This window comes from Drosophila takahashii, chromosome X (genome assembly GCF_030179915.1).
Source record: "Drosophila takahashii strain IR98-3 E-12201 chromosome X, DtakHiC1v2, whole genome shotgun sequence".
In the NCBI taxonomy this organism is placed as follows: domain Eukaryota; kingdom Metazoa; phylum Arthropoda; class Insecta; order Diptera; family Drosophilidae; genus Drosophila; species Drosophila takahashii.
The window spans coordinates 2,641,781-2,661,108 of NC_091683.1; the positions used below are offsets into that span (position 1 = coordinate 2,641,781).

Consider the following 19,328-nt stretch of genomic DNA (forward strand, 5'->3'; position numbering starts at 1 on the left):
AAAATGTATAACTATCAACATAGAAACCGAAATATTTGGTAGCTTTAAACTTGGTTCAATTAAATTAAATTGTACATGCCAGTCTGTTTCGCGAAATTCACAGCTCTTGTCCCGAATATCCATATATCCACATCCTTATATCTATATCTGTGTGTACCATGTGTCTAACTCTCTGTGTCCACTCTTTGCATGACCGCACATCTATCTATCTTCTCTCGCTTGCTCATCTCCGCTCCGACTAACCTCGTCACATGCCCCAGATAATGCCCATGCAGCATGCGCCAAAGTACGAGCCACCACGTTACACTTCTCCCCACACCATGTTGTCGCACCAGCAGCTACCACCGCATCCTGCCCTCCAGGAGCATCAGCAGCAGCAGCAGGAGCTTCCCCAGCGACAGCAACAACAACAGTACGCCATGTACTCGCAGCAGCCGCAGCTGCCGCCGAAGCCTGCGCCGCTGAGGACGTACATGAAGCCGCTGCCGAAGCTGCCGGCGGCGGAACTGGAGGAGAGCCGTGACATGTCCTCCACCGATGACCTCAGCTCGCGTCCGCACTCGCCATCGATGAGCAGCTCGGACGAGAGCTACTCGAAGACCACCGAGGGCGAGGGCGAAAACGACGAGGACTCCAGGCCGCGGATCCCCAATGGAGCTGTCCACCACCATCATCATCACCGCAATGGCTATAACAATGGTGGTGGCCTGGTCAATCCCCTGCAATGGCTCTATCCCTGCGACATTCAGGTGGATCCCACATCGCCGGTGGTCGATCTGCATGACTTTGAGCTGAGCTCCACCACGGAGAGTCAGCAGCCCAAGGGCGATAGTTGCAATAGCTTTGACTATCAGAAGGCCACGGCAGCTGGAGGAATTGCCACCAAGTCGCCCTTTGAGCGGGAACTGCAGCGACTGCTCAACGAATCCTCGAGAGGCCGTGGTTTGGCCACTACTGCGACTGCAACTGCAACTGCTACCACGACGACCACGGATCACACGGCCAGCAATGGCAGCCGGAATGAGATGATGATGAGCTACTCCTTCAGCAATGGCAAGCTAAGTGGAGCTGGTGGCTCGGGATCAGCGGTGGGCAATGGCAGCGGCAGCAGCAATGGCAATCTCAGCGGCGGCAGCGGCAGCAACTCGAACAGTGGCAACAACAACAGCGGAGGTCACAAGGCGGATCTGCAGCAGCAGGATCCTCAGGAGCTGAAGCTGCCCGGCAGCAGCAGCTTCATGATCGCCAAGCATCCGGTGGGCTTGGAGGCCATCAAGGAGATAACGCGCAACAAGAATCCATCGGAGTCAAGCCAAATGTGAGTAGGCAAAGTGATCAATGACCATCAAGACAACAAACAGCTTCCATTCCATGTCATAATGGTGTAGGCTCTCGCCGCTTTATGTTATTTTAAGTTGTTCTCTAAAATCCCTTAACCATATTTAATAAATAGGCATCGATTTTTTTTTTAAATATGATTTAAAGCCACATTTGATTGGTTAACATTTGAATCTAATTATAAATTAATGAATAAAATTTGTAACCCATCAAATGTGGCTTTAAATCGTATTTAAAAAAAACGATATCACCAAAAATCAAGCTTAATCAACCGTAACCCTTGCAGGCAAACCTCGGACACGGAGTCCTGCGAGATCCTGCACGAGACGCGCAACCAGATGCACATGCTGGCCATGCTGGAGATGCAGACGGCCAAGGAGCAGCAGCAGCTGAGGACACATCGCCAGCGGCCGCGCTCCAAGGAGCTGCAGTACAGCCACGAGAGCCTGGACGGACTGGACGGAGCAGCGATGCAGCCGCGGCAGCCGCGCTTCCACCACCACCACCACCACCATCATCATCACCACCAGCAGCAGCAGCAGCGGTACAACCATGTGCAGGAGCAGGAGGAGCGTGACGATACCGAGGACAACCTGGCCGACGAGGAGTTCGAGGACGATGAAGTGGGTCGCGATGTGCGACAGAAGCGCCTACAGAAGCCGGACAAAACCAGTCACAAAAGGGGGGAGCAGGAGCAGGACGCCGACGACGATGATGATGATGATGAGGTTGATGATGTTGATCAAGAGGATGATGAGGAGCAGGAGCAGGAGCACCGGAACGGAGGGCAGCTGCCGCTGACAAACGGCAGCAGCAATGTGATAAACGACGAGCTGAAATACGGGGCGGCCCATCTCAACCACCAGTCCATGGACTCCAATCCGTTGGAGAGCCAATCGGAATGGTCGGACGACGATTGTCGCGAGGAGGCCACAGGTGAGCAGTCTACTTTTCTACTAGTATGCCATAAAATTTCTGACTTGTTTAATTCCATTCTATGTGAAATAAATTTAATGTTTTCTAATTCATTTCGAATTGAATGAATGAATAATTTTTGTGAATTTTTTGAAGTTGCCAGATTTTTTTTGTGCTTATTTTTGATAACAAAAAGTGAAAAATATTTAACAAATCAATGTTAATTGCTTAGAAAATAAAATTCATGCAGATTTAATCACAAAATTATGGCCCTTTCTTCTACAAAAGAAATTGTTATTATTCTATTAAACTCAAAATTCTAATTCTAAAAATTAAAAATAATTCATTGAATCCATTCATGCAGGGCTATATCTTCTACTATAATCTCATAAAACTAATGTTTCTTATTGATTTGATTAGGGGGCGCTGAATCCACGGGCTACATAACGGATGAGCCTGGATTGGAGAACATCTCGCTGCTGAACGAAGCCGGGCTTACCGATGCCGAGGGCGCCCTCTCGGACGTTAACTCGCTGTATAACGCGCCCGATGTGGACGACACCTCGGTGTCCAGCCGGGCCAGCTCTCGGCTGCTCAGCCTGGACTCGCTGAGCGGCCTCTACGACTGCGATTTGGACTCCAAGCACGAGCTGGCCATTGTCAATGCCTCGCACAAGATCTCCAGCAAATTCGGACAGCCCACATCGCCGGCACAGCAGCAACAGCAGCAGTTGCAGCATCAGCATCAGCAGCAGACTCAACCTCAAATACAAGTTCAGTTTCAGTCCGCCGAGGAGCTGAGAGAGTAAAGATTGAAGATTGATGATGATGGAGCGTTAAACACTCAAACGTTGTTATTGCTATAATGCAAATGGTGTCTAATAATTTACAATAAACCAACCTAAACTAAAGCTAAAGCTAAAGTAAACTAAATCTAGAATAGGTGACAGATATATGTATGAATCTATATATATTTATGTATGTAAGGAAGCAGAGGCACTTAAAGCTGCTCTATGGCACCCCTAGATGTAACTCATAAATAGTATATATATATTATATGCAAGAAAATCTATATGTATTGAAAGTAAGCTAAACACGTAGTCATTGGTTACCCAGTTAAGCGTTCCAGTTACTACAATCCCGCGCGAAAGAAATCGAAATCGAAATTATAATTGATATTTATGCAATGCGAATCCATGCGAATGAATTCATCATTTAGTGCGCTTAGTCCTTGGTCCTCCTAAGGACTGAATTAACTCCCATATGTTATTAATGTACGACTATATATATATATGTATATCATTTTGATAATCGAATAAGCAACAATTTGGCCATTTATACGAAGCCACACAACCAATGCATGACAAGATGTAAATAAAGCAAAACAAAATGTTATAGATATTTTTCCGATATTACTGTAAGGCTTATATAAATTTACCCATAGACTGCGCCACCATGAATTCGAATTTTAAATTTAAATTTAAACCGAAATTAAAACTCGGATAATCGGATATTAAAGTCCCACGTGGAAGATACGTAAACTCCCGTTTCATCTGTTTTTCCTGTTTTCTGTTTCTGTTTCAAACGCTCCCGTTGCCACGCCAAGCGTCTTTGATCTTCTACGTTGCCTACTCTTGGGCTCAACCACAAACCACAAACTGGCTTAAACTTAAACTTAGCTTTTGTATTCCAAATATATGATGTTGCGAATTTTGTAGTATAAGTTCCAGAGTGCTAGACGGAGTGACTTAAAGTGTACTCCCCTCTGTTGGCTGCTGCACAATTGTCAAATTTCATTTGCTATGTATGCTACTTCAGTGTATTCGTCTGTAAGATCTGTACATAGGATAGATATTCAAGGGGATGGAGGAGGAGGAGGATATATGAATATGATTTACAATTACTAGGAACTTAAGAATTAAAGAGACAAAAAGATATTCTTGATATTGTTGCCCCGACCCCAAAAACCCAAAGCAACCGAAAACAACCGAACAACACCAAGCAAAAAACTGAAACTGAAAACAAAATCTCGTACAACTGTGCAAATGATAAATAAGCAAATGTAAACAAACAAATCCATATTTTGTGTGTGAAATTTATTAAGTCGCCTTAGGAGCGCCAAATATTATTAACAAAAAAAACCTACACGAAGGCAAAAACATTAAGCGATAAAAGCAACAACCACAGCTACTGCAAGAACTGCAAACAGCCCACAGATAAACTTCTTATGCAAATATAAACACAAATAGCGCAGAACTATATATGTACATATAAATTGAAATTGAAACTGGAAAATCAGCTGGAATAAATATCTATATATACACACATTCATATGATTGTACACAGAGGCAGACAGGAAGTTTATTTATTTTTCTGTACTAAAAGAAAGTAAATGGTAAAGAATTAATTAATATATATGCAATGACAGCCATCTGTCTATATCTACACAAAATATTTGGTGGGTAATAGGGCCTTATGAACAGGATTATAAAATCCGGGGGCCGATTGTCGACTCATTTTCATTTCCAAATGCAATTATCAAAGTTGGCCGTACTGCATTATCAGGGCTGTTCCAGATTTCGCGTGCAAAGGAAATCGAAACCCTGATCGAATTAGAATTACCCCTTTTTATTACGATGTATCAAAATAAAATAAGTCTGCAAAATTTGCTTGTTTTTCTGTTATTTCTATTATTAATGATTTTGATTTACTTTTCGCGATCTCAAAATTAACAAAGGGACAACTAATTACATTTTAATTTGTGTACTCAATGTTAGGAGAACTTTATTTTTGAAAACGGAAAAATTATTAAAGTAAAGATTGGAACATTTTGGAAAAATGGAACAGGCCTGTTTGCATAAGAAAAGAAACCCTACTAGAAATACATAAAATGTCAGCATATCAAATATGTCAAAAAAAACAATATATATATATACAAAAATATAACCGTGTGTACTTAAATTATTAAGCTGGTAAACTTGGAAAGGTAATTATGAGCATTTGTTTCGATCTGTAAATATTATTTATATATTCACGGAGAGCTAAGGTTTAAAACCTTTAGACAAATATTCCTATGGAAACATTCACAATCAAAGTCTTTTGTGTTTGCAAATTTAAGGGTGCCCAAACAGCTGGGCAAATATCTGGTCGTAGGAAGTTGGTTTTGTACTTGCTCTGTTGGCTCTTTTCTATTTTACAGTTGGGCTAACATTTGATTACTGGTTGATGGGCATCACGACACGTGCCTGAGTTTCTAGCTGTTGCAATGTGTACTTACTTTAATGCTTACTTATAAATATTTATATTTCTTTTTTATATGTTCCAAGTTTAAATGCCAATCGATTGGGAATTTAATAACGAGTTCAACAAGGGAGGACCCTTTTTGAGATAAATTTGAAATTTTTTCTAGTCGTTTTTTGCTGTAACTTGGTCAAAAATGCTCCAAAATCAAAAAGGCGTACTGTTTTGAGCAGCTCACAACCTAATATTTAATATCAGTGCACTTTTCGTCGGAATTAAAAAAAATAATTTTGGACCCAATTTTCGCATTTTTTATAAGGGGTACCATCATCATTTTTTGCAAAAAATGGCAAAATTTTAAAATTTCCAGGTTTAAATGCAAATTGATTTGGAATTTAATAACGAGTTTAACGAGGTATGCCACTCTGTATTTGGGTCATTATTTCCATTTTTATGACCAAAATACTGTTTGTTTTTGGGGTAAAAATCAAGATCTTGATTTTTGGACAAAAATTTGATTTTTTCAAAATGGGGTTTTTGCTGTGGCCAAAAATGCTCCAAAATCAAAAAGCCGTACTGTTTTGAGCAGCTAACAACCTAATATTTAATATCAGTGCACTTTTCGTCGGAATTAAAAAAAATAATTTTGGACCCAATTTTCGCATTTTTTATAAGGGGTACCATCATCATTTTTTGCAAAAAATGACAAAATTTAAAAATTTGCAGGTGAAAATGCCAATCGATTGAGAATTAAACTACGAGTTCAACAAGGTACGACACCCCGTGTTTGGATCATTATTTTCAATGTTTCCACCAAAACACTGATTTTTTGGGTGGAAAATTAGTATCGGTGTTTTTGGTAATTATAGGATTTTCAGTGTGTTTCTTTAAGAATCATTCAGTCGTTGGGATTTTCCATCATCTCAATGAATTGCTGAATTATTCACGACTCTTTTCAATAGATTAAAGACAAAGGAACGTCTGGTTTTTGTTTTGCACGATTTGTATTTATTTTTTAATTACTCATTAACTCTTTTTCTTGGCTGTGTCGAAAACAATCAGTGATATAGTACATATACCAGCTCAACGGCGAAGAAGGCGAAGGTGGTTCCCGCAGACACGGTTGTTTTTGTCCCAGCGATCGAATGACGTCTTTGGAGGAGGTGGAGGCGGCAGAGGAGGCGGAGGCACCCATTACATATTTGAGCACCACCCCCAACTCATACACCTCATACAACTCGGCTGGGACAAATGAGACACTCTGGCGGTAAATATTTAATCAAATGTTGATAAAAAAAAGAGAAAAAAAGAAACTGCTCTACAACGGTTGCCATAAAAGCCCGTTGCCCTGCGGGAATCGCCAGCAATCAGGTCTGGGAATAGAAATGCGCAACACCGTGATCATCGTTTGCCTATCTGCGGCACTTGGCATCGTCTCCGCCACCGATTACTGCAAAAAGAGCTGTGGCAGCACCAAGAATCTCGGATGCGATAATGATGGGGTGAGTAAACCACCCGATCTCTAAGTTGGAACTCCTTCAATGCTTTCCGAAATCACTATTCTGAGCTCCATCTAAGGATCAAGAGAATCAGACTAACATTTTTGTTTTTTCGTTGCAATAATTAAGGAAGTGATATTTTTGAATACAGTTTTTTATCTCATTCAAAAACATTGCTTTTAAATAAAGTATTTTATTTAATTTATTTAAATCTACGATTTATTAAAAAAATGTGCTAGAAATTTGTTGTGCAGGAAAAAAAGTTCATTGGCATTTAAGACAGCGAAAGAAATTTTTGTAAAAATTAGTTTCAAATTGTATCACTCATACGCACTGTTGACCTCGATCAAAAAGTTATTTTAATAGATTTCAACTATGCTTTTTTTTAATTCCTCCTTTTTAAGCCAAACAAAATTTAAAATTTTACCAAACTAAGAAATGGGAGAACGATTTTGTTGACTAAATACTAACTGTTATACGTGTCGTATGAGTAATTTTTAAGGAAACTAATCCAAAAATTACAATTTTTAGTTTTCGAATTCTTTTGTTAGGAATAAAAATCTACTTATTTGACCACCATAAATGTAATGATGATATTTTCTGATGCAAACTGATAGCTAAGTATTTATTTATATATTTTTCAATGCTTACAGGCCTGGGCCTCCAGCTGCCCCAGTGACGCGGCCCTCTTATCGCTGAGCTCGGCGGAAAAGGCTGCCTTGGTGGACAGGACGAACGAGTACCGCAACATCATCGCCGGCGGACTGAACGCCAATCTGAGTGCCGCCTGTCGGATGGCCACCATCAAGTGGAACGACGAGCTGGCCTACTTGGCCTCCCTGAACGTCAAGAGCTGTGCGATGCGTCACGACGGCTGCCACAACACCGATGCCTTCGACTGGTCGGGTCAGAATCTGGCCTGGATGAGCTACTACGATCCTCTGAATGTGACCCACTATGTGCAGTGGGGCGTCGATATGTGGTACGGTGAGGCGGTCTACACCAAACAGGCCTACATCGATGCCTATCCATCGAACTACCAGGGACCGGCCATCGGTCACTTCACCGTTCTGGTTGCCGATCGTAATACGGAGATGGGCTGCGCTGCGGCCACCTACTCGGTGCCTGGACAGGGCTACAAGGCCTTCCTCCTGGCCTGCAACTATGCGGCCACCAATGTGCTGGGCATTAAAATGTACAGCTCCTGCCCCAAGGCGCCGGCCAGCAAGTGCACCACCGGCACTAATCCCAACTACAAGTACCTGTGCAGCGCCAACGAGGTCTACGACGTCAACAATCTATTCTACTGAAACACTGAACTACTGAATAAATAGAAGCTACAATCGCTTTGCGGCTAATTGGTTTTCCAACAAAAATATAGTTTAAATATGTGCTAAAATAATTATGTTGTAATTTGTAAAAAAATTTTCACTAAGTGTATACCTTCCCATAAGTTCAATTGCGATTTCACCGGAACTGCTTAGATATTAAAAGCTTATCGCTTTTGTTGTCTCTTGTGGGAGATAAGATATATTATTTCAGATGAAGGCTCGTCTTGGATGTAAAAAAACAAACCATAATCTGGTGTTTTTCCCAGGAAATGTATGCTTCAATTTGATAAGGTAAAAATCCAAGAAAGCGTAGAGCAAAAAAAAAAAATATGTAAAAAAAATAAATAAATAAAAAGTATACTTTAAAAAAAGATATGTAAGACATCTCACAAGTTTACATAAATAAAACGCAAACTTTTTGCATTTAACAATATTATTCTTTTTTTTGTTGATTGCCCTTTTTCTGTCTATCTGAGTTTTGATAAGAAATGAAAACAAACTAATAAAATGCTATAAATCCGGTGGTTTTATTTAAATGGGGCCATATTTTTCGTACTAATTGTGCACGAGCACCACGGACTGAGGAAATGCTCCATAAATTGATTCTCCTTCGCTTCTGATAAGAAGCCGAATCGGATGGCTGGTCAAAAAAGTCTGCACAAGGATTGCGACCTACCTCAACTGTCTGAATTGAGTTTATTAAAGTGAATATGGAACAAGAGAGAATTCTATAGCGACTATCAGATACCCCTTACTAAGCTAAAGGGTGTGCAAGGGAGATGAAGTTATGCATGTAGTAAGTCGACTGCTTGCACTGCTTGCATTTCATTATTTACTCATAACTTTTAAATAAAAGGTCTGATTTGAAATTTTGTTTTACGTTTTGATAGGTATTATTAAACACATCAAAATAGCATTTAAATATGTACATTCATTTTAAACTGAAGGTTTGAAATAATTAATAAAATAGATTATAGCTATATTTTTTTTCTTAGCAATATATTTCAATATAGTTAATTGGCAAAGCTGATTGGAGCGTCGTAAATATAAGATTATAATATATATAAGATAAGATTCAATGGGGTTTGGTTGAAAGAGCAAGGGACCACGGGGATGATTTATAGTTGCACTTGGTCAGTGAAACCGAGACCGATAAGTGCCAGCAGAACCGCCTTATAAGCACTCCGCCCAACCAGTTACCATATAGATCGCTTAAATCTCGTGAACAATATGAAGCTCGCTGTGTTGGCTATTCTTTTGGCTACTTTGGCTCTGGCCCAGGCCACCGACTACTGTTCGTGGGACATTTGCAACGGCGGCAGCCACATCGCCTGCGGCCACAGCAACTGGTGGGACAGCGCCTGTCCCGGCGACGCCGAGCTGATCGACATCAACGACGACTACAAGTGGGTCTTCGTCCACTCGCACAACGACAAGCGCAACTACATCGCCGGTGGCTACGATCCGAGCCACAATGCCGCCTGCCGCATGGCCACCATGGAGTGGGACGACGAGCTGGCCTACCTGGCCTCCCTGAATGTCCGCCAGTGCAACATGGTGCACGACAGCTGCCACAACACCGACGCCTTCAAGTACTCCGGCCAGAACCTCGCCTGGCAGGCCTACTCCGGCGACCTGCCCGACATGGGCTACATCCTGGACAATAGCGTGCAGATGTGGTTCGACGAGGTGCACAACTCCAACTCTGGAATCATCTCCGGAGGATATCCCTCGGGATATAGCGGACCGTAAGTTGTTTATAAATATTTTATAAACTATTTTTTTCGTGTGCCTAAAAGGTGTTATTAAATATCCAAGTGAACTCTTTAATACTTTAGAAAGCATGTAGAAAACATGTAGAAATCATGTAGAAAGTATGTAGAAAACATGAAGAAATATGTAGAAATAATGTAGGAAGAATTTGTAGCGTAAGTTCCTATTGAATCTTTTATAATCAATTTTTTTTCGTGTGCCTAAAAAGTGTGGTTAAATACCAAAGTTAACTCTTTAAAACATGTAGAAACTATGCAGAAAACATGTAGAAAGCATATAGAAAAGATGTACAAATCATGTACATGATTATGATTTTTTCTAAAAATGACACTAGCTTTGCTTAAATTCATTTAAATAACTTATTTTAATTTCCATAACAAATCCAGAGCCATCGGCCACTTCACCGTGATGATGTCGGAGAGGAACACCCGCGTGGGCTGTGCTGCCGCCCGGTACAACCGCGATGGATGGAACCAGGTGCTGGTGGCCTGCAACTACGCCACCACCAACATGATCGGCCGCCAGATCTACTCCAGCTGCGACTGGGGAGCACAGGGCTGCGGATCGGGCACCAACGGCGAGTTCGGCAACCTCTGCTCCACCTCCGAGTGGTACGATGTGAACAGCTGGTAAATGGAGATCCTTCGATCCAAGTAAAGTGTTTAATTAAAGGTTTATATTTCGAGAAATGAGATCCACAGAATGTTTTTTTTATTAAATTCTAGAACAAATTTATGGGATTATATTATCTATATCTTATATTATTTTCGGTTTTTAAAGTAAAATTAATTTTTTTTCGGTGTATTTAATACATTACCTTTTTTTGTATTTTATACTTGCAAACTTTATTGGTGTCAAATGTAATTTTATTTAATACAAATACGGAAAATTTTTAACATTAAGCGAGGTGAAATGCGAATAACGATGTAAACCTGAATTTGGCAATTTCTGTGTAATTTGGGATGTGATAAATATGTGTGCGTTCAGTGTCATACATATAATCGTCTGATTGGGCTTTTCTGGGATGCCATGTCCAAATATATGTTCGGTTCCTTCTGCTACTTCATGTTCACCAACTTCTTCTTGGATATCTTAGTTATCATCCTCTGAGCCCTCGGAAATATCGCTTAAATCGCTAAAAAACAGCTCGAGCCAATGTTGGTCCAGCCGATCTGCCATTCGCCATGGATAATAGTCGAGAAAGTCCATTAGATCGCTATCGCTATCGTTATTATCGATGCTTTGATTTTGGGGCCGTTGGTTCAGTTGGTTATTCTGGTTCTTGGGGCAGATTCTCCTCGGCAGTCCCACATCGACGATAGTGCCATTGGGCAAAGCATGCTTGTAGAAGCACTTGTTGCCAAAGGGACACCGTCCCTCGCCCAAGCGAAAGTACTTGCAATCTTTGGCGCCCAACGCGGAACGATAGTCCGATAACAGCTTGTCCTTCTCCTCCTTGGTGTCCACCCAAAAGGCGCTGGGGCACACGAAATCCGAGCAGACGCGACACTCGGGACAGGCTCGGGTCACTTTGTTCTCGAACTGCTTGGCCTGGCGCCACCGGCGGATGCAGTCGATGCAGAAGATGTGATTGCACTTGGAGAGGATTCCGAAGCGCCTTTCGCTGCGCTCCTCCTTCTCCACCACCGTGTCGAAGCAGATGCCGCACATCTTGTCCTTGGAACGGGCCATCGCAAAGGACAACTCCATGGCCTGTTCGTGCTGCTCCAAACACTCGCGATTGTGTTGCCTTCGCTGCTCCGGATCCCGGGGATGCAGGCAGTACAGGTGGCACATCTCGCAGAGCTCCAGGTGAACGGAAAAGGGACAGCGATCGCCTAGGACACACTGACCCGCCTGTGGACAGATATCACCGGGATATTCCGAAGAATCATTCTCGGCCGGATTCATAGGCACAAAAACCGGTGCATTCGCCCAGATCCTCTGCCGACTGAAGCTACTCGTGCTGGCCACCACCTGCTCATCCTTCAGCTCTCCAGGATTGGTAGTTGGATCTCCAGGATTGGGACTCGCTTTCTTTTGGTTGCTCAAATCGTGGGAGAAGCGACACATATTGCCAAAGCGACAGATGCCAATCAAATAGTAGCGGCAGAGGGTTTGACTGCGGCTTAGCGACATTCTGTGATGATCTGATGAATTCTGATTACGGTTATTGGTTTTCAAAAGGCGTTGCAAAATTAAAAAAAAAAATATTTCTTGTGTAAAATCTTAGTTGGAATTTCTCGGCAAATAGTATCTCTCGAAAATAGTAGGGCTAAGGCTACTAGTAGTGCTATGGCTACTGAGTTACTGAGCGGAGAGTGAAGGTAATGAAGATTTGAAAGTGATATCGAAAAGGTATTATTACTTAATTCTGTTAGAAAAATCGTTAGAGTTTTAAAAGCTCTTCGAAGGGTGTCCAAAAGTATGCAGCAATATGTTTCGTTTTTTCCTTTTCACTGCATACTTTTAGACACCTTTGTGGGGGATTTTAGAATAATTTAATTTTAATTAGTTTTATAATTTGGCATTTTTAGAGTGGGTTTTAGACAGACTTGTAAGGGATTTCCAATCAGATATTTCTTAAGTTTTCGGTTTTGGTTGAATCAAAGCCCTTGGATCTTCCCTTGTAATCTCCTCCGAACTGCCGACTGGCTCAACAGTTGTCGCATTTGATTTGGCAACTGGGTATTGAGTATTGTCGCAGATTACGGAATTCCACAGACGATTGCCATTGCCACATCTACGAGTATATTGCTTCCGGAACTCTAAAGCCCTGTTGTCTAGTACGTCGATAAGCCCGGGTGTGAATCCCCCCACCCATTGTGAGGGCAAGTGCTGTGTGTTATATTTGCCGAATTTGTCGTCAAATGTCTGGGTAATCAATTTATGTGTTCCGTCGTCGCTAGTTTTTGCTTTTGGTGGTCTAAGCACCGCGATTCGCCAGATGCCGCAAGCCACAAGCTTTTGTGCCATCTGAATAAGGGATGAGATCTGAGATCTGGATGGTGAAACAAATTCACCTGCGGAATTCACAACGATAACTTCCACTCATCTCCGCCTTGAGGCCATCAACTTTGACGGCCTGTCTCTCTGCCAGTCGCCTGTTGGTCCTGTTTACTCGTCCTGTTGCTCCTGTCCTGCACTCTAAATAAATTTCAACGAATAACTATGAATTGCCTGGGACAGCCCAGAATCAATGCTTTCGGGGATTTCGGGGAGCAACTTCCGATGCGAACAAAAGAACAGATCCCTGCCCACAGTTGCCTTCTTTTCTTATTATAATTTTTTTCCATTTTTTAGTTATACTGTCTACTGAAAAATTTCGTATTTCGTATTAGGTGCACAAAGAAAAAATGTTAAAAAAAATTTGCATTGAAATTATAAATTCTTTGTATATATGTTAAAACGAAAAGATTGTTTGTCTTTTGTTTTGGATTTGTTTTTGAAAAATGAACGACCAAATACTAAAAAAAAAATATTTAAAAAAACTAACTATCTCAACCGTTTATCGCAAAATATTTAAAAGTGTAAAAAGTGTTCTTATTAATACCTTTCGAACTGTAAAATAATTTTTAAAATCGAACCATCCAATAGGGAGTTATGAACAAATAATAAAACGACCGAAATATTTGTGCAGCCTGGATTTTCTCGCAGTGCCCAGTGCCTTCCGTTTTGGCGTACGTGAAAATGAAGCATTTTCCATTTGATGATAACAAAACATGTTTGGCATATTGATGAATGCCTCCAGAGAATCCAGAGAATGGGTGTCCCTATCTAGCTGCCCTTCCCTTCCCCTCCTTCCCTTTCCCTTCCCCTTTCCTTTCACATTTCAGCACATCTTGCGGCAGGGACTTGAATTAGGGAGCCCCATTCCTCCGTTCCATGCTCGATTTTAATGATGTGACTGACGGACGCCCACCGAAAAATGTACTTAACTTGGCTGCTTCAATGTTTTGCGATTGGGGAGATGGCATTTCCACTCCCCTCGTATTCGTATTATTTTTCCCTGGCTTTTGCTTACTTTTCATAACTACCCGCCTGTTTATATATGCGGGCTTCGGCGTTTGTTTGCTTTTTGGAATACGTGATTCGCCCACGGTGGGGATACGGATGTGGATGTGGATGTAGCATCCGTAGTAAAAATATAAATAATAATAAAAATAATTTCTCACTTCATTTGTTGCACAAATCGAAAAGAAGCTTGCCATCGAAGTTCGTTCGCTCCGTCGATTTATGTCTAGAATTCCAATGCGTATGTGAGAGCTTTCCACAGCTCATACTATCCTTTTGCTATACATAAAGTATATTTTATGCTCCACCCAGCTAATGAATAAATGGTCGTTTGAATAAATGACTTAATGAGTTTATTCATGAGTCTCTCATGGATTCAAATGTGCTCTTTCGAGTATACGCATAAAGAGTTGAGAGCTTAGAGGGGGAAAGACTATTAGCTTAAATGATTTCTAACCCCTAATATTTTATTTAAACTCTTTATATAATATAAAATTCTTTAAAAATAAATTGTAGAAAAAAACGGTGAGCCTAGAAATCAAATTCAATTCAATTACTGGCAAATTTTTAAGCACCGGCAGCTGGCGAATCGAATTCCGAACCAGGTGCAATTTAAATTACCAACAAAGTGTGGCAAGGCGTCTTCTTCTATCTTCGCCTGGATGTTGGGATGTGTGGCATGTGTAAGCCCCTGGGATATTCGCTTGAATATCTTATATATATTTTGAGTGCTGCACAGGAAGCATTAAAAATGTTTGATATCGGGAAGCCAAAAAAAAGGTAAGATAGCAAAAAAAACGTTGTGGCAAAAGTGTAGGTGCTTATTTTGGTTGGTTGCATCGAAAACAGTTTAAAAGTGCCGGCAAATTATGATGGAAAATTAAATAAATTAAAATACATTAAATGATTGAAAAGTGGTAAAAGTTATACAAGAGTTAAGAGCAGATTTCTTTATAACTAAACAATAAAAAATGAAAAATCTTATGCTTAGTTATCTAATAAAAATAATAACCTTAGAATCTTTTCAAATTCTTCTTGATTCCTTATTGTATCTTTGTATCTTGTAAGCCGTGAGTCTGGGACAATTATAAGTGCAGTACACACTTTTCAAGAACCACACACACGTACCCATTCACGCACACACTCACAGCTCTTCTTCAGTGGAAATAATATATTAAATTAGCTGCCAAGTTGTGAGCCAATTTCAATTTGTGCTCCGCGTGGCAAACAGATTTTAAGCCATGTCAGGAGGAGGTTTTCTTTTCCCTTCTTCTTCTTTTCCTTTTTTTTGTATGCTCCGTGTCGTTGACACTTTGAGGGTGTGTGTGTGTGTGCGGAACATTCATATGTGTGAGTGTTGGCTTGTGTTTGCTGCAAGCCGTAGCATACTTTAGAGCGCTGCCATTCATTAATCAAGTTCAGGGCACTTTAAAGTGGTCGCTTAGCCTCGACTCTGTCACTTGGAGCTGAAAACTGAAAGCTGAAGCCGAGGCTGCGGCTGAATCTGAAATTTCCACCGGAAAGGGGTTTTTTCCTTTTCAGAAAGAAATAACCTCGTACGCACAAAATATGAAAACAAACTATTAGTCTTGAAATATTTATATCATTTAAATCGAATTAATTTCTTGTTTCTCTGTCTTTAAAAAAAAAATATGTTTTGGCATATATAATAATAATAATATTTTTATAATAATAATTTAAGCTTTAAGTTTAGGCCTTAAAATGCCCAGGGTTAATTTTTTCATTTTCGCTTGGCTTTTTATATTGTTTGCCTACTTTTAGGCTGGTTTTTTGTCTTGTGTTACTGAAACCTTGAATTTGGAAAAACGATTTAAAAAACTTTAAAAAGCGAACAGCAAATAAATTGTTTGAATTATTTTATTATTCCAAAAAAATAACCTAATATTCTATATATATTAAAAATTTAATTAAATTTTTGTATTTAAAAGATTTTTATAAAGACTTTTATATGGTGTTCTTCTTCTTACCTACTCAATTTTTTCCCCCAGCAATATAAAAGCCAACTTTTCTTTTGCACGCATAACGTGTATAGCTATATTAAATGTAACATTTAATTTCTTACCCCAGTGCGACCTTTGGTACACTTTAGCTGGGTGTGAACTGTACCCTGCGGGCTCTGGGTTAGTGTACAGTGTACACTGTACATATGTACTGGCACTTTTTTTGTGCACACAATAGAGACAATATTGCCGGCATTTACATATAAATATTTATTGTCTTCTATGGCCCCAAGTTGCATGTGAGCGGTCAATTTGGCACGAAAGAACTGACAGGCCTTCCCCAAGGGGTTATATCTCCGTTTTTGGTGGCGATAAGGAGCTCTCGTTGTTTTTCCAGCAGCCCCTTTGTTTGTTGAGACGATGCTGTTAAGACGGAGGTTTGGGGCCCTTTTCTTTGGCTTTTTTTATTACGACTATCAACGGTTATTGCCTGCGTTTGAGGGAGGGATCTCCCATCCTCCATCCCCCAACTTCCATCTCCCAACTCCCGGAGGATTTGTTTGGCCTGTCCTCCGGCTTTATTATTTCATCATTATAACATTTCCTTTTGTTGTGGCCAAAGTACATATGTGCACGAAAATAAAGGCCCTAAGAATTCCACAGAAATATACCTACAAATATATTTATTATTATTTTTCTCTGAGATTATTATGCGGTTTTAATATATTTGTTAAATTTATTATCATTAGTATTATATTTTATTATTGATTAAACTTTTATCTAAATAGCTTTCATAAATATTGAAATAGATTCTATAATTATTATAATTTCAAATTGTTCAATCGCCATCTCTTAGAATGACAATAAATATCCTGATTATCTGAATTCTGGAACTAATGATTTCTGAAAAATAATTATAAATATATAATGAAAATAAAAATCCCCCCAAAAAGATGTCCCATTTGATGTGGCTGTATGATAGCATACCATGCCATGCTTAACTATAGAACTATATTACTATTATTAAATTGCATACACATAGCTTATAATTTGTTTACCCAACAAATGATACAACAACGATTTGCAACTGTCATGGGCATTTGGCATTTTTCATTCTGATTGTTGTCGTGAGCCGAGCGTCGAACAAACTAACTTATTTACTTATTTGTTCTTTATTGTTGCTGCCAATTATTCTGGTCACTCGGAAAGTACAAGGGCATGAGGCTATTCAATCAGTCAATCAAAAAAAAATCAAAATTACTGAGAGTTGAGAGTCCCGGTTCAATTCATCCAGCGTACTCTATTTATATATTTTTATACCAGTTAGCTAGTTTTTATTTTATTATTATGCTGTAGGTATTTTATATACAAATTTCCTAAATTTTTTATGACAAACTTATACAATTTTAGTACACAAACATCAATTGTTTTAATTATATTTTATATTATAAAACACCTTTTCATTTTCATTACATTACACATTTCGGTTTTTTGCCCAACTAACCCAAAAAAAAAACGCAACAAGTGATTGTTGCCAACTGGCGTCAATCTCGAATTAGATACGAATTGTGACTCAAGTTGACCATTAAAATTGGCACTTCCACTGAGGCATCCCTTTTGCCATGTTGGCTCCCAACCACATTTGTTGCGCTGGACCAACTTTTAACACCGATCTCTTACCATAACTAACCCAAAAAATAAGGTAGGTATATATTTATCTACATTAATAAAGGTTTTCTGTGTCGCGATTGAAATTATCTGAAGTGATTGGTGTGTTCCATAAGTACCCTAAGTTTGTATGTGACTTTCGTTTACCTGCAAAGCTTGGGCATACATGTACCTTTTGTTAAAAAGATTCTTAAATGACAAAACAATTTAAATTAATAAATAATTAAACATTCGTTTTTTCATTCGATAAAAAACTATTAAAATTTAATTCTTAATAAATATATAAATATATGTATAAATATATCTTAATTAAATGCAGCGCCACAGAATATTATAGATATTATAAAATAAAATTAAAGGGTATTTCAGACTCCATATATTATTTTAAGTACTTATATTTTGGGCTTTTTTCCCAAAAAGTCTGCTTTGAAAAAAATCATGTTTATCTTTCGCTTGACGCAAAGTTGGCTTCGTTGTTTGTTTTGGTCTAATGATCGGCGGTTAATAATTACCTTTCAAATTTATATGCAAAACGTCAATGGATTCGGTTAATTAGCGACAACACAATTAATCAATTGGGCAACGACGCAACGATCTCAAGTGATCGCTGATCGGGAGAAAGTGTGCAAAGAGTATTTGTTTATGTGCCCCACAAAATGGGGTGAAAATTATATAAAACCCTTGTTAAAATTTATATAAGATGAGAAAGAGGTTTTGCGAGAGATATGACGCCATTCGGCGATGCTATCCTAATCAGAAAAGTGTACATAGTTGGCATTATACATTTGAATACATTTAAGATAATCAATCGGTTGCATGTCTTCTCTGATTTTTTCGAGATTCTTCCGCAAATGCAAAACGGGTTTGAACAATTAAGTGTGTCAAAAAGATAGATAGGATAGAGTTTCAGGTAACTTCGTAAGCTGTTTCGTGGCGAAAGGCTAGATCATAGATCATATCATATCATGGACAGTGACTGATTTATCACCACCTCTGACTTTCTGACAGATGTCGCCGATGAGGCTGCAATTTGATTGCATTGTCTTGCGATCTAGGGTTTCCAGTAATTATGCTGAACAAAACTGCAAGCTGCAAAGCTATATATATTTGCATTCGCTCGGAGTGAAGTGAAGGGTGTTCGAACATAATAACAATTGGAAATTAATCAGCAAAGGCGGACAAAAGCGTTCCAAGCCACGGAGCAACGTGCCTGTGCCCACTTACCAGTTATTTTTTTTATCTCGCATTGAATTACCAAATAACTAAATATTATTGCTTGATTACAGATCGGGTGACTGCTGTGCTGCTATGCTGATTTTAATCGCTATCTCATTACGACCAGTTATACTTAAGCAGCATCTATAGATGCCCATAGGCAGTTGTATCTGAGTACATCAGTCGTACCTTACTTAATTGTACCTAAAACTTTTACAACTTATATTCTTTATAGCTTAAAAAAAATATTTATCTACTTATTGATAACGATAATAATATTTATATAAATAGTTCTCTTTTGATTTTCTTAAAAGTTGAAAAAGTTATAAAAAAATTCCTAAATTTTTTGATTAAATATTTATAAATAAAAATAA

At 39.5% G+C, this 19,328-nt stretch overlaps 4 protein-coding genes across 12 annotated transcripts in view; 3 read left to right on the top strand and 1 right to left on the bottom strand.

Moving 5' to 3' along the window:
- The window catches only part of rut (adenylate cyclase rutabaga), a 35,371-nt gene extending 31,577 nt beyond the window's left edge, over positions 1-3,794 (top strand). For 4 of the 9 annotated variants that reach the window (XM_017139720.3, XM_070218171.1, XM_070218168.1 and 1 more), the window contains 3 exons: positions 261-1,318; positions 1,625-2,274; positions 2,674-3,794. In XM_017139720.3, the coding sequence (XP_016995209.2) occupies positions 261-1,318; positions 1,625-2,274; positions 2,674-3,062 (2,097 nt within the window). In that variant the 3' untranslated portion in view covers positions 3,063-3,794. Of the gene's footprint in view, positions 1-260; positions 1,319-1,624; positions 2,275-2,673 lie in introns of those variants that run through there. The other 5 variants (XM_070218170.1, XM_070218172.1, XM_070218173.1 and 2 more) reach the window with 3 other exon arrangements.
- A 3,042-nt stretch (positions 3,795-6,836) lies between these two features.
- On the top strand, positions 6,837-8,368 carry Ag5r (Antigen 5-related). The gene is made up of 2 exons (XM_017139850.3): positions 6,837-6,995; positions 7,646-8,368. The coding sequence occupies exons 1-2, from the start codon at positions 6,879-6,881 to the stop codon at positions 8,300-8,302; spliced, it is 774 nt and encodes a 257-aa protein (XP_016995339.1). The 5' UTR covers positions 6,837-6,878; the 3' UTR covers positions 8,303-8,368.
- A 1,159-nt stretch (positions 8,369-9,527) lies between these two features.
- On the top strand, positions 9,528-10,790 carry Ag5r2 (Antigen 5-related 2). Its single transcript, XM_017139849.3, has 2 exons — positions 9,528-10,071; positions 10,483-10,790. Exons 1-2 carry the CDS (start codon positions 9,554-9,556, stop codon positions 10,727-10,729), a joined length of 765 nt encoding a protein of 254 aa, XP_016995338.1. The 5' UTR covers positions 9,528-9,553; the 3' UTR covers positions 10,730-10,790.
- A 126-nt stretch (positions 10,791-10,916) lies between these two features.
- On the bottom strand, positions 10,917-12,386 carry LOC108056152 (probable E3 ubiquitin-protein ligase makorin-1). The gene has a single exon (XM_017139848.3). It carries the CDS (start codon positions 12,233-12,235, stop codon positions 11,189-11,191), a length of 1,047 nt encoding a protein of 348 aa, XP_016995337.2. The 5' UTR covers positions 12,236-12,386; the 3' UTR covers positions 10,917-11,188.
- Between the last annotated feature and the right edge of the window lie 6,942 nt (positions 12,387-19,328).

Bases quoted from the DNA above. Each gene is read 5' to 3' on its own strand.
- Ag5r (XM_017139850.3), top strand. From the start codon at position 6,879: ATGCGCAACACCGTGATCATCGTTTGCCTATCTGCGGCACTTGGCATC. The intron at 6,996-7,645 runs GTGAGTAAACCA...CAATGCTTACAG, and splicing joins TCGGATGCGATAATGATGGG to GCCTGGGCCTCCAGCTGCCC.
- Ag5r2 (XM_017139849.3), top strand. From the start codon at position 9,554: ATGAAGCTCGCTGTGTTGGCTATTCTTTTGGCTACTTTGGCTCTGGCC. The intron at 10,072-10,482 runs GTAAGTTGTTTA...TAACAAATCCAG, and splicing joins CCCTCGGGATATAGCGGACC to AGCCATCGGCCACTTCACCG.
- LOC108056152 (XM_017139848.3), bottom strand. From the start codon at position 12,235: ATGTCGCTAAGCCGCAGTCAAACCCTCTGCCGCTACTATTTGATTGGC.